Here is a 19,634-nt window from a genome sequence, read left to right as displayed (position 1 = left end):
TCATTATAAGTGCTTCATCTAAAGAAAACAGAATGTTAGGTTAGAGAGTATCGGGGGAGTTTGTATCTGGGATGGGGATAGGAGAGGAGGTGGATTTCTGTAGACAGAGAAAATCTTTCTGACTGTGACATTCAGGCTGCCAACTGTGGGATGAGGAGCCAGACATGCAAAGGTTGAGGTGGAGGACATTCTGGACAGAGAACAATGGATCTCATCTGCTTATCATTTTGGTCTCAATATCCCGGAATGATGAGGAAGCAGGAAGGGGAGTAATCATCATCAAAATCATTTTTATTAGGATTGGGTGAAGAAAATCAAATGTGCATAACAAGTGGCTGAAACATTCAGATGCTTAATAAATAAATGCTATTATTCTTTCATATGAAAGCTCACTATAGTTTCATAAAGTGAACTTCTTAATTGGGAGAGAGGGGCATACTATATGTAATACTTGCTTTCATTTATTTAAGCATAGTGTAAAGTTTTTCATACTACTTCGTTATTTTTTAAACCATTTTTCCTATCAGTAAAAATTTTATCAAAAAATATTTACGTTTTCCAAGCCCTTGTTTACCTACATGAAGCAGCTTCTACAGTGTTCGGCTTATATTCAAACATGACACACTTCAAAGTTTCGTATCATGTCAAATATCATATTTTAACATTAAAAAATTTTTGTGATCTGAAATCTTTTAAATGTGTAGTGCTGTAAGTATTATAACACGTGTACTTATTAGAGAATTTTTAATACGTTTCTAAAACATGTCCTCTTATTCTCGGTGGGGAATGCAAAGTACAGTGAGGTATTTTGAAGTTAGTTCCTTGTTGAAATATGCACATAAGTTAGTATTTTGTCTCTGAATGTCTTTCCTCTGGCTTCCCGTGCTTCATTTACAGTGTCAATAGCCATATGAGGAAAAAAGATAAACTTGATCCAGGGAGCATATGTGAGATTCTCCATCGAAATATTTTGCTTTTCAGTACATGCTTCTCTTACTTTTAAGTCTAATGGCTTTTAAAACAGGAAATTCCAGATATTTTCTTAGAAAGCGATAAGGAAATCTTTATGCAACTCATTTTTGATGCTAATTTTAACAGAGTATCTCTGAGAATCTTCCACAGAAGTATGCTGGTCCTTCATCTGGGGCTGCAGATCAAAGAGGAAAAAATATAGTAAATGGGCAAGGAGAAGGTAAGAACTGTATTTCTTAAGAAAGTCATTTGAGGGAATGTTTATTTAAAACATGAGCACTGATACATCCTACTAGCCAAAGAAAATCAGCTATTACATGTGTAGTGAGGACATAGAAGTGAAATGGTGGTAAGTTGTGTATCTTATCACGTGTCAGCAACAGATTAAATGGAGAGTGCCACTAAAGGAGCTGGATCATTAATTTTGTTTCAGATACTGTAAGATCTGAGGAAAGTCAGGAAATAAGGAAGAGGAAAGGAGTAAAGAGGGAATTAAGAGTGAGAATGGCAGCGAGTCCAGGGAGTCACTGATGGAAAGAGAAGTGGGTGTAAATAGTGGAGGATGGTGCAATAAAATGATTCTTTAGCAAAGAAAGAGCAGGTATTAGAAAGGGGAAGAATTAATGTGAGCTTCCAGGACCAAAACTTGTCAGGGATGTTAAGCAAAATTTCCCCACTCTCCCTGTCTTCCTCGATGTTGGGAAGGCATTAAGGATTGAGGTGCCTGCCCATGCAGTGCTAAATTTTATCTGCCTTAGATGGATATGAGCATGTATGGTTAACCATACATGTGCATAATTTAATGTTATATAAAATGTTGCTACTTCACAAGGTGGTATCCTACAGGGCAAATAAGAGAATTGTAAAGAAGAAGAGAACAGGATTGGTAATGGAGAGATCAAGGATGCCAAAATCGGATCAAAAGTCCATTAGGAAGTTTGATTTCTAATACCATTTCCATTTGGAGGATGAGATAGGGAGGAGCTAGAGGCTAGATTCCAAAATGGCAAGGTAAGGTAAAGGAATGTGAAAGCCGACTCCATATAGACCACAGCTGCTCAAACTTTAATGAATCACCTGGAGACCTTGTTAAAAATACACATTCTGATTCAGCAGGTCTGGGATTCTGCACTTGTAGCAAGTTGTCAGATGGTGCTGGTGCTACATGGTCCTCAGACAATGCTCTGTAGCAAGGGTATAGACTCCTTTAGAGAAATCTGGAAGAAGAGCCGTTGGATGATAGTTGAAGACATAACCAAATCAAGGAAAAGTGTTGTTTTGCTTTTATTTGTGAGCATGTTTATAGCCATATAGGAAAGAGCATAGAAATGAAGAAAATACAAATTATGGATGTAAGATATTATTGCTAAATAAATAGGAAAGAAGTGGTGTGAATAATCCATCAAAATAAGGTAAATGAGAAAGAATCAAGACCATGAATCTGGAGGTTACTTTTGAAGAGTAAGAGGGATTAAGAAAGGGAAGGAGAGAGGAAAGAAAGAAGGTAGCTGGTGATTTTGGAGTTAATGATGAAGAAACTTGAGAGAACTCATGTCAGATAACTTTGGTATACTCTCACTGAAATAGAAGATTAGGTCATTGCTGTTCCAGAGATTACTGGAAGCAGGAGAGTGTGCTAGAATTGGGGTAAACTGCAGCCCTCATTTTTCCTTTCTGTAACTATCAGGCATCAAAGACCTGTGTTGCACTGATATGAGTTTTGCAAATGACATTAACTTGAACACAGAAGCCTTGGGGCTTTTTTAAAGATAGCTAATTTTCTGATAAGATGGATGTTTAATAAAATTCTTTGAAAAGTGACATGATACACCAACCAAGCTAATGTGGGAAACAAAAGAAATTGTAGGATTCATTTCTTGAATACTAAATTTTTTTTCAGTATATATTGTACTGATTTTGAAGTATAAATGGTTATTCAAATCTAATATTGTGTCAGTTTAATGTATTTTTTTTCCTTTTTAGTAACCATATTTTGATATTGAAAGCTTATTATACATTATTTCTTTTATGTGTTTTATAATAATACCTTCTTGCATGAGAGGACCAAGAAACTTTAAGATTGCTAAACTAGAGGATACAAGAAATGTAGGCACACCAGTAGCCCATGTAGGTACAGAAAAAAGATTAATATTTTTACTAACTTTTATTCTACAGGTATATGAATATATCCAAGCTGATCCTTTCAGAACAGTTTCTCTGATGAGAAATGAATCATACATTCAACTGAACTGTTATCACAACTGTGTACTTCCTAAATTACAAGACAAATTGAAGAACATGATAAATACTTGTAATTTAATGGTATAAATGATTCTGACATGTTGTTTAAAGATATGCTGTTGCATTTTACCATCAGCTTTGACATTTATCTTCTCCGGGTCATGATTTGCTTCTCTGATTAAAGATCCATTTTTTTCTCCATCAATCAGCATGTTCATATTTGTATATGCACACTTTTCTATTTTAGTTACAGTCACTTGAAAAGATCTCACTTTTATAGTCTTAACTTCATGTGTTATTAATATTAAACCTATATTCCTATTTTTTCTTCGGTATATTTCTGTTAAGTTTCTTTCCTAACCAAATAAAACCAAAAAACCCAAATCTGAAAGTAATCATTTTCAAAGCCAAGCATGAGGATTAACTCTGCATGAATGTGTGATCGGCTTTGTCATATTTACATATAATTGATTTTATGTCCCTTTTGCTTTTTAGAGTCTCCTGAGAAATATCCTCACTTGAAGGTAATAACTTATTTTATCTTGAATTATTGAGTGCATATTGTATGAAATATGCATTATTTATTAATCATTTTATTTCAAAACCCATTTAGCCTACCGTTGAACGGAAAGATTCTGTTCCAAGTGAAGCAGTAGAAGTGAAAGATATACAAACATCTAGATCAGGTACATTTTGCAATACAAATTTAACTCGTGAAAAGGGTATATTAAAATATTCGAAACGTTCAGAGTTTTCTTATTCCTAATTTTTTTTTTAATTTGATGGACGGATTTGACATAAATAATGCTGATGTCATTGTTGGTATCCATGTTTGAAAAAAAGATATTTACAAGCATAAGAAAAAGTGATTTTTAAATTGTAACCTTTAACTTAGATGTTTTTGCTTTTATGTTTCAATACCTACTTTCCCATTTGGAATGCCCAGAACTTCTTAGGGATTCACAGAGGTTAACTATGAGACTCTTATTTTTCCAATGTTTTAAAACGCTTATCGGAATTCTGCCTTTGCTTGCGTTGTGTGTGTGTGTCGGTCTGGTATCTTTAATTGCTAAAAATTGGGAGAGTAATTAATTATTCTTCAATGACTATTTGGTAGACACAGTCTTTGCAAATACCAATTCTGAAACTTTTTGGCATAAGGCCCGTTTATACTATTAAAAATTATCGTGGATTCCAAGGAGGTTTTGTTTCAGTGGGTTGTATCTATTGATACTCAGAATACTAGAAATTAAAACTGTAAAATTTAAAATACAAGCACGCACATACATTCCAATAGCCATTAAGAACTCAGGCCTGTTAACCATTAGATCTATAACTCTATGACAGGTCCTGTCTCAGTAAGAGTGAAAATGGCAAATAGCAGTTAGTATTATCTGACCTCTTGGACCCCCTGAGGGATTTCAAGACTCCAGGGCTTCTGAAATCACAATGATAAAGGGGCTCTTGATGAGCACCAGGCCTTTAAAGTTTTGCTTCTACTTTTTTTTTGCATTTTCTCTTTCACTTGTCTTAAAAAGTTTAAATCTGACCATTATTTAAAAAAACAAAAAAATTAAAATATTTTTGTTATATACTTCCTATCTTATGGCATTAATGTACTCCTCTGAACCTAGACATCCTCTTTTTACGTGGGAATAATTAGGTCACTTAAGGCTATCATTTTTTCATATAAATTTTATGGTGTTTATCCAAGACTTAAAAAGTGAATTCTGAACATATTGGTGTATTGAGGAAAGACCATCTCATTATAATTTGTTTTTTATTTAATGTAGTATATTCATGAAAAGTGTTTTCAAGCCCGTGTGTAGAACACACGACACTGTCATGCATATTTAAGCATAAAATGGTTAGACATAAATTTTGTTAATAATAAAAAATATCATATCCTTGAAGAATCTTAATATGAATTTAAAAAGTTCTCACGGAAAACAAAATATGTAATAGATATGAATCCAAGTAAGTAATACTAACAATGGTTGAACCCAAGTAAGCAATACTAACAAATGAAAACACTGAAAAAACAAGAGATGATAGTTAATTAAACTTATCTGAGTGAGTGGCAAGTCTAGATTTAAGTAAAATACAATAAACCATGAAGGAGTAGTGGGGCAGGGGGGAGACCTGGGACTACTTTCTGAAGAAAGAATTTGTACAACTTAGTTACATTTGTGTTATTATTTACATTCTAACAAATGAAATCTTTATTTTCAGATTTTTCAGATTCAGATTCTACCAGTTTGAACCTCATTAATAAGTCTTATCAAAGATCTGAGAATTGGAAATTTGTTGAAAAATATCCATGTGTATCACCATCAATGAACAGAAGTCAGCCAGCATCCACAGAACTTGGACAGATGACTTTAATAACAGGTAAAGAAAACTTTGACGTTGGAGCTGTGTTTCTGTTAGGGAATTTTACTCTGCATGACCTGTGTGAATCACAGCCACCAGAAAACAGAGAGAGCAAAGAAGGTAATAAAGAACACAGAGAACACGACCCTAGACTACGTCTCTGTATGGCCTCGTAATGCTATAGTTCTGACTTTCGAAAATCATTTTGTGGCAAAATTTGCTTTGTGTTTGCTCCCCTTAGCAAAGTGTTTGCCTTCTTCCTCTATCTAAATCACATATAAATGCCAAAGAGAATTAGGAGAAAGAGTAATTTTGTTTAGGTGTGTATTTAGCATAAACTTGAGAGTGGGTACCAGGATTACATTTAGAATTTGGGGACTGGATGGGAAAATTAGGTAGTGAACTAAAGATTGCCTGCTCAAATGCAATGTTGTTTCTTTGCTTCATTCTTAAAGTGCTGAATTCACAGTTAGTAGTTACAACTATATGCCGCATAACAAGAAGCACTTCCAAAGCCAAATATTAAGTTATTTCTTTAATTTGTGTGACTTATATATTCCAGAATTGACTTTCCCAACATTAAGGGGAATCATTGAGAATTTGCTTTATGGTATCTCCACAGCTGTGTCCAGTCTATTACCTTATTTTAATGAATAATAGTTCACAAGAAATATTGGCTTTAAAGAGTGCTGTATCATTTAAAAATAGTATATAAAAGTGAATTTTAATCCTACCTGGACACCCAGTCTACTGATTAACTGCATCCAGTATGTGTTCTCCTTCATATACCAGTTAATTCTGTGCCCTTAATCAGTCATATGATCAGGTCTGTAGTAATAAATTATGCAATATTTTTCCATTCCTATAGTTTTATTTTTTCTTTCATTACCTGTAGAGTTGACATTCTATTTTATAGATGATTAAAATTGCCTCCTAAAGTAGTGACTCCAAGGAATAAATCCAAAGTCATTTACCTGTATAAGTGACTTGTTTGCTCTTATTTCTTTATGAGCTTGGTGGATCTAAGAAACAGGAATTTTCAAACAAAACACCTGAGTTCCCTCAACATAGGAAGACATGGAACAGCACACCTGTAAAGTAGGTGTAGCAGCTTAAGCAGACAGCAGCTGAAACTGTGTGTGTAGATTATTTCACTTCTCGTTTGATACCTTTTGTGGTGAGCAGAGTCTAGTTCTCCAGGGACCCAGATTTGTACCTTTATTCATTTAATACAAACTGATTCTATAATGAGCACTGATAAATTTATAACTTAAGTATTTCTGGAATATTCCCTCTGTTCAGGCTTGCATTGTCTTTATCTTGCACTTCTAATTATCTTGCCTTCTAATTTATCTCCCTACATTTATTGACATGTCCCTCAAATTCATCCTCCACCCAGCATTTAGGATGATCTATCTCCACTGCCGATATGACCATGAACCACTCTTTAAAACATTCATATCCAAGCATTTTTAAATGACACATAAGGATTTCATAATCTGATTTCTGCCTAACTGTCCATCTTTAGCCCTTTCCCCTGTCTGCCCTTTTCTCCAGCATTATTGAACTGCTGGGGATGCCCTCCTCACCTGTCTTCATGTTTTAGACAGATACATACCCAATTTAATGCTTCCCTCCCACTCTTTCTGTTGCCTGGCGTGCTCTCATCCTTTCCTCCTCTCTACACCTTTTAATCTGGCTCCCCCCCCCCCATTTTTAATTGCAAAAAGAATCCTTAAAAATGAAGTAGAAAAATTTAAGCAGAAATTTGGTGAAAGACGTGAGCAGATAAGTCACACACCCCTAAAGCAACACAGTTGGCTAATAAGTACATTCTAACATCTGGTCGTGGGTGGGGGCAGGGCTGGGGCCCATGGCCCCCATCTCAGGACCCAGGGGCATCTCAGCTGGTTCCATTGCTTGCCTGGATCTAACTTCCCTGTCTAAGTCTCATTTCAGGCATTATCTCTAGAAAAGCCATTCTTGACACCTTTTATTTACAGACTTTATATACCCAGTGCCGAGCATGGAGCAGGAACTCAACAAATTTATGATTGTGTGAATTAAATGAAGACTGTTTATACAGTTATGATTTAAAATGTTGTCTCCTACAGTCTAGGAGCAAGGGGATAGATTTAACGGAATAGTTTACAGTTCAGGTGGTCATGATCCAGTAGAAAAATGGATAAAGTACTAAGGTAGCCCTAAGGAGAGAGACACCTGCTCATATGGAAAAAGCTAACTGTACTCAAAAAAGACTCCTCGTAAGGGGCTGAGTCTCAGAAGATGAAAATAAATATGTTAGAACAAAGAGGAAAACATTTTAGATAAAAAGAACAGAATGTACACTTTTGTGTAAAAAGTAACAGTAATTTTTAAAAACACTAATAATTGACAAAAAAAGTTACATTTATGAGGTAGAGAGTGGTGTACAGAGTTACTTCATAAGTTTCTGTTGTATTTTTACATTTTGTTTTGTTTCTGATGGATTTGATCACTTACGTTGGGTGGATGAATTTGTGAATGAATCTTTGAGATGTTTATATGCCTTCCGCCTGGTGACAGCTAGTGTCTCCCCAAGTGGTTGATGTTTTGGATGATTAGAAGCATTTTTTAAAGAAGTAAATATTCAGCTAAAGATTAAGCTTCATTTCAACTCTCAATTTATAAAATACTAATCAATGTTGTTTTCTGCTTTTAGAAAGATATATTTAACTGTTGTAAGTACTTCTTCTTAACTAAATATATAGGTTTGTCAGCAGAACAAGACTTTAAAATGACAGCAGAGGAAGAGCAAGAAAAACTTGATGGAAATGAAAATAAGCAGCCACAGGTAAGTAAAAATGGAAATTTAAATTTCTGGCTGAATTTTGTTTGCTTTAATAATGTAGCATATCCAAATGAAATTACCTTTGGACTAGCCTTTTAGAATCAGTAGACCATAACTAATTATTTAATATTTAATTTAAAAAACATTTTTTTTTTTTTTTTTTTTTTTGTCGTTTTCGTGACCGGCACTCAGCCAGTGAGTGCACCGGCCATTTCTATATAGGATCCAAACCCGCGGCGGGAGCGTCGCCACGCTCCCAGTGCTGCACTCTCCCGAGTGCGCCACGGGCTCGGCCCTTAAAAAAACATTTTAACTAGTTATAAATCTTTAAATATTTTTAGAATCTGTAGTAACTTATAGCTAAATTTTACCCATGGAGTTGAGGCAAAACTTTTTCGGAATATTGTTTGGTCTTCCATTTTTGTAAGTTCCTGACATGATAAGGAAGGTAACATCAAATACTGCTTTATATCATTAAGCAGGTGAAATTATGAACAGTATAAATGTTATGGGCACTGAGTTGGACTCATGTTTGAGGAGCAGTCACCCCCATGGTTCAAAATATGTAGCTTTTTATTGCTGGTCACTAAAGCCAAGATTAAAGATTTATTTTGCCTTGTGGTTTCTAATTGACTTCAGCATCTACATGCAGGGAGAGTATGGGGCCATAAAATCAACCCCACTGCTTGTTAAGAGAATCAGTCATACCTTCCAGAATGGAAAGGTGTTAGGTTATAAACAGTAACTTTCTAACCTATTTCATTTCAATGGAGGAAATCACTAAATATTTCTAAAATATTTATCCACTGTTGTTAGTGGACATTAGACTATATTAGAATGGGACTTTAGTAGACAGTCTATATAGATGTATAACACTATCATGGTATGTAATTTGAATTAAAATTTCAGAATTTATTTTTCTTTCTGATTAGTGTGGATTTTGGCCCCTAATAAAGTTTCTCTACTTCCCAGTAACTTATCTTTAGAGAGATTACTTAACTCCCACTGTATGGGCTCAATGTTTATGGTATGGTGATATAAGATCTTTTAAAGGGAGGAACCTCTGTAATATTAACGATCATCTACTAATTCATTTTTGGTGGATTTACCACATAATGAATTAAGGTTAGTCCAAAGAAACAGTGACAAAGTTGTTTGCTGATTCGTGTTTTTCTCCTATTTTAGGCTAAGGCAAATTATGTTTCACTTCTTAGTTACATGTTTAGTCTGTTTTGTGTTGCTGTAACAGAATACCTGGGACTGGGTAATTTATAAAGAGCAGAGGTTTATTTGGCTTATGATTCTGGGACAGCTGCATCTGGTGTGGGCCTCAGGCTGCTTCTACTCATGACAGAAAGAGGCAGGCAGCTGGTGGATACAAGCAAATCTCATGGCAAGAGGAAGTGAGAGAGAGAGAGAGAAGGTGCCAGGGTCTTTTTAAACAATCAGCTTTCATGGGAACTAATGGAGTGAGAACTCACTCATTAATCTCCCTGCCTAGGGAGAGCATTAATCCATTCAAGAGGGATCCGCCCCCATGACTCAATCAGTTTCCAACACGGCCACATTGGGGATCAAATTTCCATATGAGTTCTGGGAGGACAATACATCCAAACTCCATCACATGCGATGATTTGTGAGTAGCTAAACATTGATTAAGAAGTTTAACCATTAAATTTTAACTATTTTCTAATTTTTCTTTGTCCATATTTGATTATTTAAGGATAAAGTTACTTTAAAAACAGGCACTCCCACAGAAAAGACATCTGAGAATCAAACCAAGCAAATTAATCTCCCACTTTTGCAAGTGCAAAAAATGTCTCAAGAACCAGAAATGAATAAGGATTGTAATAGAGAGGACATATCTGTATATTCAGGACATCCTTTCATGAAGAAGTATGAGGAGGAGTGGATACAACAAGAAAAATTAGAGTGGAAGAATAACTCAGAAGTCATCACCAGTGAGTTAAAGCAGAGATTTGGTGAAATTTGTGAAAAATACAGAATTACTGCTTGTTCTGAGGAAGAGCCACTACATGTTAACTCTAAAGGAGGAGCAGATTTAAAGAAAATCCCCTCTAATTTGACAAATAATATGCTTGATTGTGAAGGGAAAGGTGCATTTGGATTCTCTGGAGTATTCCAGGCATTTCCTGAACAAAAAGAAGACCCCAGTCTTAAAAATATCTTTCCATCTCATTCACACTCTGGGTCCCCAGAATATGCTTGCCAGTCATCTTCTAAGCTTTATTTAAATGAAAATAAATTAGACCGTGAAAATAACAAACCAGACACTGAGTTTGTTTTTAACACAAACGAGAATTTGTATAATGATACAGAAAATAAAAAAGGAAGGAACCAAGAAGTAGTTACAGTTGAAGTGAAAGAAGACCAAGAGTTTGATATGCAAATGACAAAAAACATGATCCAAAATACCACTGATGGGGAATTAGACATTGGACATATGCCCCAGTCTAGTGATCCAAAAAGCCTTTCGGATGTGTGGCTTACCCACTCCAATGAAATGAAGCATATGTTTCAAATAAAAAGACAGAGGACTTCTGCTGTTACAGAGCCTTACAAGAAAGCAAAACTGACAAAGGACTTGTTCCAGAAGCCATTAAATGATCATTGCAGTGCTAATAACTATAAAAGCATGGAACCTGAATTGCAAAATGTGAATTCTTCTCCACCACGTAGTGGCACAATATCAAAATTGTATCTAAATGAAGAATTGGAAGATATTCAAAGGTTTAAGAATGAGACAGGCATGTTACAAATAGAGTTCCTGGCTTTGGAGAAAGATAAAGTTCAAGTTCAAAAAGAGGTAAAGGGTGACTTGCTGTTACTCTTTGTTTTTTCTCTTTATCAAGTATCTGATCCATTCTGATTTTGTACTTAATGAAAAACTCATGTATATAGTGGGGTTATCTAAATAAGTCTAGAAATAGGTTATTTCTGCTCTCTTAACATTAGGAGTTCAAAAAAACATTGTCATATTCTTTGTTACTTAATTAACCTGAAGTGGCATGTGAAAGGGGAAGCTAATTTGGCCGTATATCACATGACTGTCTGAACCAGGATAAGCATAAAAAAGATTGCTAAAAAAAGTAATATGTTCTTGGTGTTTTCTGTTTGTTTGTTTGTTTGTTTCTATTGGCTTAAAGATAAAATGCATTTATTTAAACAATAAAATGGGAATACAGTGGGAAGGAAGCAATGACTGAGAATAGATACGTAAATGTATCTAACCTTATAAGTTGCGGTAAGTGTACTCAGCCAAACTAATCTGTTTATTGTGATTTCATGTATTCAAGTCTTCTCTACAATTAGCTGTTTGATGTGAAATCCAGGTGGTAAAGAAAGAATAGGACATATTTCATGTCTTTGTCTTCTTAATTCTCTTTTCCTGACAGTCAAACGGGGGTGAAAACTTTAGATAGCAAAGAATGAATGGGAATAAAAGCAGAAAATTAAGAAGGGCCTTTTCTGAAATTTCAGGAAATCCTGTTTATTTCATTCAAACAGAAATGAGGCAGAATTTATGAACATTTCAATGACTTGTAAGGATAAAATTGAAGTAAGCACAAAAATATTTTATTAACTAAAATCATGACAATTAAACTGAATCAAGTGATAAAATTAATTAAACCAAAAAGTTCTTTTTATTGAATGAAGTAATAGCAATTATCTTTAGTAAGTAACTTTCATTAAAGGTTGATGATGAAGAAAAGAAGCAGCACAAAAGTAATGAAATGGAAATATCAGAAAACCTCTATGATGGTGCTGCTGCTGCTGCTGCTGCTGCTGCTGCTGCTGCTGATGATGATGATGGATTAATTCAACAAAGAAAGACTGGGAGAAATGATAACTGGCAATTTCCTGTTGAGGAGAATGAAGAGTATGATAGGTAAGCCTATGGCAATTTTAAGGGTATATAATTATTATTGTTTTATAAAACTAATTCTAATTTGAGCTAATATTCATCGTTAACAAATTTTATACCTTTACTTGGGATATTTCAGCCTTGCCTGGTATTGAGAAAAATGCAAATTAAGAAGCAGTGAGTTACCTTTTCTTCCTATTCACAGTGATACATATTTTATTAAAAAGCAACAACCAGCAAATGTGAGGAAAAAGACATTTTCATACAGTGTTGGTAAATGAAATTGGTAAATCCTTTTTGAAGGGTAATTTAGAAGCATGTATCAAAAATTCAAATACATCATCCCTGTATCCAAGCAGCTTCACTTATGAGCCTAGATCCTACAGGAAAACACAACTTGTGTAAACACATACGCACACGCATTCTGGACATTTATTACTATACATAACATGCAATAGGTCTCTATATATGAAATATATATGTATAGGGTATATAATATATGTGTGTTATGGCTATTTATTATACCATTGTTGTATCAAAAAATTGGAGATACTCCAAATACCTATTAATGAGGAAATAAATTGTCATACCCATAAAGTAATGCAGAGTGCAACCATTAAAAAAAAAATGAGGTTAGATCTATAGTGTATTAATTATTCCACAATTAAAGTATATTTAAGGCTTTTGGTTTGATGATGCATCTTAAGCAAATTTTGTTAGTGTACTTGTAGTATCTGCTGAGTTGTAAAAGGAAGCTACATTCTTCACTGGCCCTCTACCCACAAAATTGTTAGTTATTGGGTTTTTGGTTTTTGTTCCCAATGTGTGAGTGTTCAAGTATTGGACGCTCAAAATTATCTGAATGTTGCCAAGGGATTGCACATGGGATCCATACTCCGTATAAACATTTCAGTATATTGGGTAAAACCTGTTAAAACACATCAAAAGATATTTGATCTACTAAACCAGGGGTTGACAAACTTTTTCTGTCAAGAGGTAGATAGTAAATATTTTAAGCTTTGTGGACCTTAAAGTCTCATTCTTATAGTCCATAATCTTTCATAGAGACTAAGTAAATAGGCATAGGTGTGTTCCAATAAAACTTTATTTACAATAACAGGTAGTGGGCTGACTTTGCTCTACAGGCACAAATTTGCTGACCCCAAGGTGCTGCTAATGTAGTAAATCTTCTTTTTTAAAGGTATCCTGCATACATGCTAGTGTCCTTCCTTTTTAAAGATAATACATTTCACTATGGACCACACTATATTTTTCAACAAGTGACTTCATATTATACAATTTACAAAAATTCAACTTACAAAATATTTATTTTCTGGATTTCTCCCCTCTTAGTCCTGTTGTAGAATTCAGTATTTTAATATTGCTATTTATGTATTTGACTAGTATAAAATATCCTAGAGTTAGATTATTTTTATTGAGCAAGAAATACTGCCCTTGAAACTTTAATTCTTTCTGTGGTCTTTCTTTATAAGCATGAGCCAAATGATAATCACCTTGTATAATATACAACTAGGAAATTTTCAAGGGGTCTTTTATGTCTATAATTTTATGACATGATTGTTTAATACCTTGGCTGGCCTTTTTTTTTTTTTTTTTTTTTAGTGACGCATGCAATCAGAAAACAAAAACAAAACTTCAAAGTGTTACAAACATTACATAATCATTACGTAAGAATTGAAAATACAGCTAAACAAAGAGAAAATTATATCACGTATGATCACGTCACATAGCTACGATGTCCTTGAAAGAAATGTCTCTACTCACTGACTCACGTATCCTTTCCATTCACTCTTGAACTCACTCCAGTAATTTTCACTCACACCACTCTTCCAAAATTGTTTTTCTCAAGGTTACCAGTGATTTTCACTTCAGTAAATCTAGACATAATTTCTTAGATCTCATTTTGTGCTTCACCTGTCAGCAATATTTGACCCAACGGAAAACTCTCTCCTCCAAAACACTTTCTTCACTTGGATTTGAGGATATCACTCACTCACCTGGTTTCTGCCTACCTTTCCAGTCCATCCATCCTAGTCTGCTTGCTTGTGTCTCTTCATTTGCCACCTTTTATACATGGACGCTTCCCAGGACCCAGCCTTTATTCTTTCTCATTGCTTTTACTACTTTGAATATGCTATTGATTTCTGAATTTATAATTCCAGCCAAGATCTTTCTTCTTAGTTCCAGACCTATATATCAAACTGCCTACTTGACATCTCTCTTTGGTTAGCAATTGGGTATCATAAATGTAACAGGTCCAAAACTGAGCTGCTGACATACTTCTTCATACGTGCCCCTCGTGTGTCTTTCCTACTTGAGCTAATGGCCACTCTTCCAGTTTCTCTGCAAAAACACTGATGTCATCCTTGACTCGTCCCTCCTTCCCATACCTCACATCTAATCTGTCAGCAAGTCTTGTCAGGTCTACCTTGAAAATACATCCAGAAGGCAGTCACACCTTCCATGTGCAAGCCACTGTCCTCTGCTGTCTAGATGAGTGTAACAGACTGCTGACTGGTCTTCCTGTTTCTTTTTTAAACTTCTTTCCATCAATTCTTTACATAGCAGACCTTTTAAAACATAAGTCAAATGCTGTCATTTCTCTGCTCAAACCCTTCCTATTGCCTCCCATTTCACTCAGAATACCTACAACGCAGTTCACGATCTGACCCCTGCTGTCCCTCTGGCTGATGCTTCTCTTTTTCCATCCCTTTCACTGTGCTCCAGCCACACTGACCTTCCCACTTTTCCCTGAACACCCCAGGCGTACATCGGTACGTGGCAGTTCCCCCTGCCTGGAATGCTTGTCCGTCAGAGCTCCTCCTGGCTGCCCTTTCCATTCCTTCAGTTCTTTACTTAAAAGCCACTTTCTCAGCAAGGCCTTTTCTGGCCTCTCTAGGATTTCCACCACCTACAAGGCATACAATGTTCTTTCGCTGCTTCTGTCTTTCTCCTGTCACATACTGTGTATATTACCTCTCTATCATGTTCATTGTCATTTTGCACTCACTTCACTCAGGAGTAGGGTTTTCCGTTGTGTACCACTGTATCCTCAGTGCCTAGAGAAAGGCCGAGGATAGAAGCAACAGCTACTCAATAAGTGTTTATTAAACGAGTGAATGGAGTTTACCCCGGTGTGTTGTTTTGAACATTAGACTTGATCTTATAAAAAAGTTGGATGTGTGTCCAATTCTGATCATTCTGTACCTGGCAAGTATATGCATTTTTAATTATTTGTTCATTATTTATTTATTTATTTTTATTTTATTTTTTAATTGGTTATAAATATTCATGAGATACAAAGCTGATTGTCACCCCTCGTGCCCTAGATGTGAAGGCCAGATCCATATTGGCAGCATGCCCATTGCCACAAATTCCGATTATACCCACCCAATTATCCCCAATTTCGCTCCTGCTCCCCCTTTCCCCCACTCCAGTTTGTATCCCTAGGTATGCTCTCTCCCTCTGCAAGTCCAACATACCACTGTGTGTTGCTTTGTGTTGCTTCGCCCCCCATGGATTTGTCACCCCTCTCCCCCTGGGTGACAGAGATGCAAAGGATTACTCAAAGCCCATCTCTTCTTAGCAGTGAGAGACCCCAAGTGGTTAATCTTCCCGGGACCCTTCAGCCAGAGGCAACTCTTCCTTGGGAAATTAACCCTGAATTGGGGTTCTCTTCCTGCATTTATTTTCCAGACCAGGAAGTTACAGGAAGAGAACATAGGTGGGGTTATAGTTTAACAATATAGGCTGGTAACTTTCAGTGAAACAAGTCAGATGACATTCCAGTAGACAATTAAGTGATCTTACAGCAATTTCTCAGTGTCTTTACTGTCTAACAATCAGTAACTAGTCAGTCCTTGAGCCAGCAACCTTGCTGTGTTACAAATTTTATCTTACACCAGAGGCTTTATAGCCTGAGGAAAATTTCCAGTCCTCCACGAGGTCAATATTTGAAACTGCAAGGCTTTGGAAAACCAGGCCCTGTGAAGTACATATGCTTTATAGTATATTCCACAACTGTGCTCTTTCTTTCCTTCCTTCTTTCTCTCTTAGCTCCCACTTATGAGTGAGGACATGCGATATTTATCCCTCTGTGCTTTGCTTATTTCACTCAACATAAATTTCTCCTAGATCATCCATGTTGTTGCAAATGAGAGGATTTCATTCTTCCTTATGGTAGAGTAGTATTCCATGGTGTATATATACCACAGTTTCCTTATCCAGTCGTCCATCGATGGACATTTAGGTTGGTTCCATATCTTGGCTATTGTTAACAGAGCTGCAGTGAACATAAGAGTGGAGGTATCCCTTCATCATAAAGATTTCCATTCCTCTGGGTATATACCCAGAAGTAGGATTGCTGGATCATATGGAAGATCTGTCTGTACTTGTTTGAGACTTGTTTGAAACTCCATACTGTTTTCCATAGTGGTTGTACAAATTCACTGTCCCACCACCAGTGCAGGAGCATTCCCTTCTCTCTGCACCCTCACCAGCATTTGTTATTCACCGTCTTTTTGATTATAGCCAGACTAACTGGGGTGAGCAGATATCTCAATGTGGTTTTAATTTGCATTTCCCTGATGACTAGTGATGTGGAGCATTTTTCATGTACCTGTTGGCCATTGGTATGCCTTTGAAAAATGTCTATTCAGCTCCTTTGCCCATTTTTTAAACTGGGTTATTTATTTTTTTACTGTGTAATTGCTTGAGTTGCTTATGTATTATGGATATACAAGTATATTATGGCTTTTTAGTTTGATATAGTCCCATTTGCTTATTTTTTCTTTTGTTGCTTGTGCTTTCAGGCTCATGTTCATAAAGTTTGTGCCCAGACCTAGGGCCAGCCCTTCGCATTTTTTAGATTCTTTTGGTTCTTTCTCATAAGTTATATTCTCTATATTAATGTTTTTTCATTTCAAGTGAAAAACACAATATTAGGGTTACTCACTATTTATTCTTTTACTGGTATTTTTGATAGTTTTAGTTGTGATAAAATGGATCAAAGGAATTGCCAACTTCATTTATTTTTATTAAGAAAAATAAAAAATAAGTGTGGTAAATTAGTGAACTTAAAACATTCTTGCCAATGTATTATGAACCTTCAATACCTGAAAGAAAAAGACAGAATTGGAATTTATTGCTTTTTATAGTAAGAGACAGCTATGCTGATCAGGCACAGGCTTTTCTGACAGAGCAGCCTACTGATCTTGTATGGGGTTTTGGGAAGAGAGGGGTAGAAGTATTGGCAGTTACAGAGGCATAAGTGGGTTGACATCAGCTGTTAACAACATGGTTATTGGAATGAGTGACACTGTTGCTTGATTGATTGGCACTGGGAGCTATGTCTCTTATAGTGAGTTTGTCTCTGATTGGCCGTCTCACAGAAAGGTGAGGCTGACTTTGAATGGTTGATGAGTGAGGCCAGTGGTCTTTGATTGATTGGATAGATTTAAAACTAGATCTGGTTGGCTATTTGTTACCATGGCTACAGGGCACTTCTTTCTTAAGTCTGTGGCAACTTTAATCAGTGTTTTTTGTTTGTTTAAAAGTTGCCTCACCATGGTGTGTATATACCACAGTATTCAAAATGAAAAATATTTTACATTCTAGACTTGTAGATGCACTTTTGAAGTTTGGATCAAGAGGAATTAATTTTTCACTGATTGCTTGCAGGAAGATCTCCCCCTAATTTTTAGGCACTTGGTCTTAACTAGAAGAGTTATATACATAACTTTGTTTTAGTAAATAATTGCTGGTTTTGTTTTTGTTTTTGGTACTTTTGGGGGTCTATGCTCAAATCCTAACATAATATTCTCCACTGGGAAATTTCAGTCTGTTTGTAAATTTTTGTAGGTATATGATAGTGATATTTTATGTATATGTTTACTCCATAAAAAAGTTATTACAATTTTCTATTGGCAAATCCAGCTTTTTATATTAGGATTAGATATTAGACTAAACTTGTACAAAAGTTACCAAATCGTTTTATTTTCAAACAAACTCATAACTAATCAGAATAGTGCTATTTTTGAACTATATATAATGAGAGATGGGTATTTCGAAAGTAAAGTTTTCCCCCCAAGATTCTTCCCTGATTTCTTCTTTCACGTGATATTTGCCTCATGCTATTTTTAAAATGTCATTTAAATTAAGCATGATTATATTGAAAAACAAAACCAAAAAGATAGCACAAATCTCAACATTACTCCTATGTCTTAGAGTCAGTCCTTGAAGGCAGTGAGCTCCTGTCTGTCACTGCGGCACTCAAGTTTAGTGGAACATTCATCTCTCAATACTTACTTCCATGTGTTTTACACTTTCCCTCTCAAGTTCCTAGGAAATGCCTGGAGTCCACGCGCCTAATCTCTGTGGTCACATTCTATTCTATAAGTAGAATGATTTTCTCCTGCTTTTTTTTGAGGTAAATGCCTCTTTTATATTTTACGTCTTTTGTAAAGCCACCCTTACCCTCACATAACTTTACATATATCAACTCATATATCACATTGTATCACAATTATACATTTGCCTGTTTTTTGAAGCAGGGACTATTCATTTCCTCATAGGTAGCTGGCACTTCGTGACTGTTTTTGAATTAATAAATGAATTAAGATGGCAAAGATTTGGAATTTTACCAGAAAAAATGTTTTTTATTCTTGGTCAGTAGAATTATTAGAAAACATTGACTTTTTAATGGATTTTTTAAAGTAGCAGTCCTGCCTTGAGTATGATGGAATTGAAGAAAAATGAAAATGAAAAATGGACCTCAGAAGACTCTGTGATTGCACCAATGTTGGAGAAGGCTGATTTGCTAACTGGTGGTCCATTCCAAGTGAAGGGTAACAGCCACTTAGGTAAAATAGATCAGGATGAAGGAAGGTAAGGTCTATACATTACTTATTTTTCTGTGAAGGAATGTTAACAGTGATTACTTTTTCTGGAAATAAACCAGGGTATTGTAATCTGCAGGCCAAAGCAAGAGAATACTCAATTCTATCACTGCTGATGAAATGTTATTAAGGTGAGGATAAGAGACTATAGGAAGGAGCAGTTTTAATAAATGATCACCATGGATACCTGACTATTGGTTAAGTGTAGACAGCTCAGTAGCGAATGTTTACTGTGAAAGGCAATAGAGAATGGGTGATAACTAAAGAATAATGTGGGAATCAAGGGAGTTTTCTTTCTTCTCTTAATTTTAAAAGGGAAGAGTATGTTTGTATGTCATTAGAAATGATCTAGTACAGAAAGCCATGTTTATTAAATTTAATTTTGTTTGCATTTCCAAGTATTAGAAGGCTTCAT

At 35.5% G+C, this 19,634-nt stretch overlaps 1 protein-coding gene across 1 annotated transcript in view; it reads left to right on the top strand.

Moving 5' to 3' along the window:
- LOC134381089 (ankyrin repeat domain-containing protein 26-like) overlaps window positions 1-19,634 on the top strand; it is a 100,182-nt gene that overhangs the window by 32,187 nt on the left and 48,361 nt on the right. The window contains 7 exon segments of the mRNA XM_063101152.1: window positions 1,099-1,195; window positions 3,008-3,103; window positions 3,709-3,737; window positions 3,827-3,899; window positions 8,346-8,419; window positions 12,133-12,326; window positions 19,041-19,208. Coding sequence (XP_062957222.1) covers window positions 1,099-1,195; window positions 3,008-3,103; window positions 3,709-3,737; window positions 3,827-3,899; window positions 8,346-8,419; window positions 12,133-12,326; window positions 19,041-19,208 — 731 coding nt within the window.

This window comes from Cynocephalus volans, chromosome 6 (genome assembly GCF_027409185.1).
Source record: "Cynocephalus volans isolate mCynVol1 chromosome 6, mCynVol1.pri, whole genome shotgun sequence".
NCBI classification, from domain to species: Eukaryota; Metazoa; Chordata; class Mammalia; order Dermoptera; family Cynocephalidae; genus Cynocephalus; species Cynocephalus volans.
The sequence above is the reverse complement of the archived record's forward strand: the minus strand, read 5'-3'. Positions and strand labels throughout refer to the sequence as shown.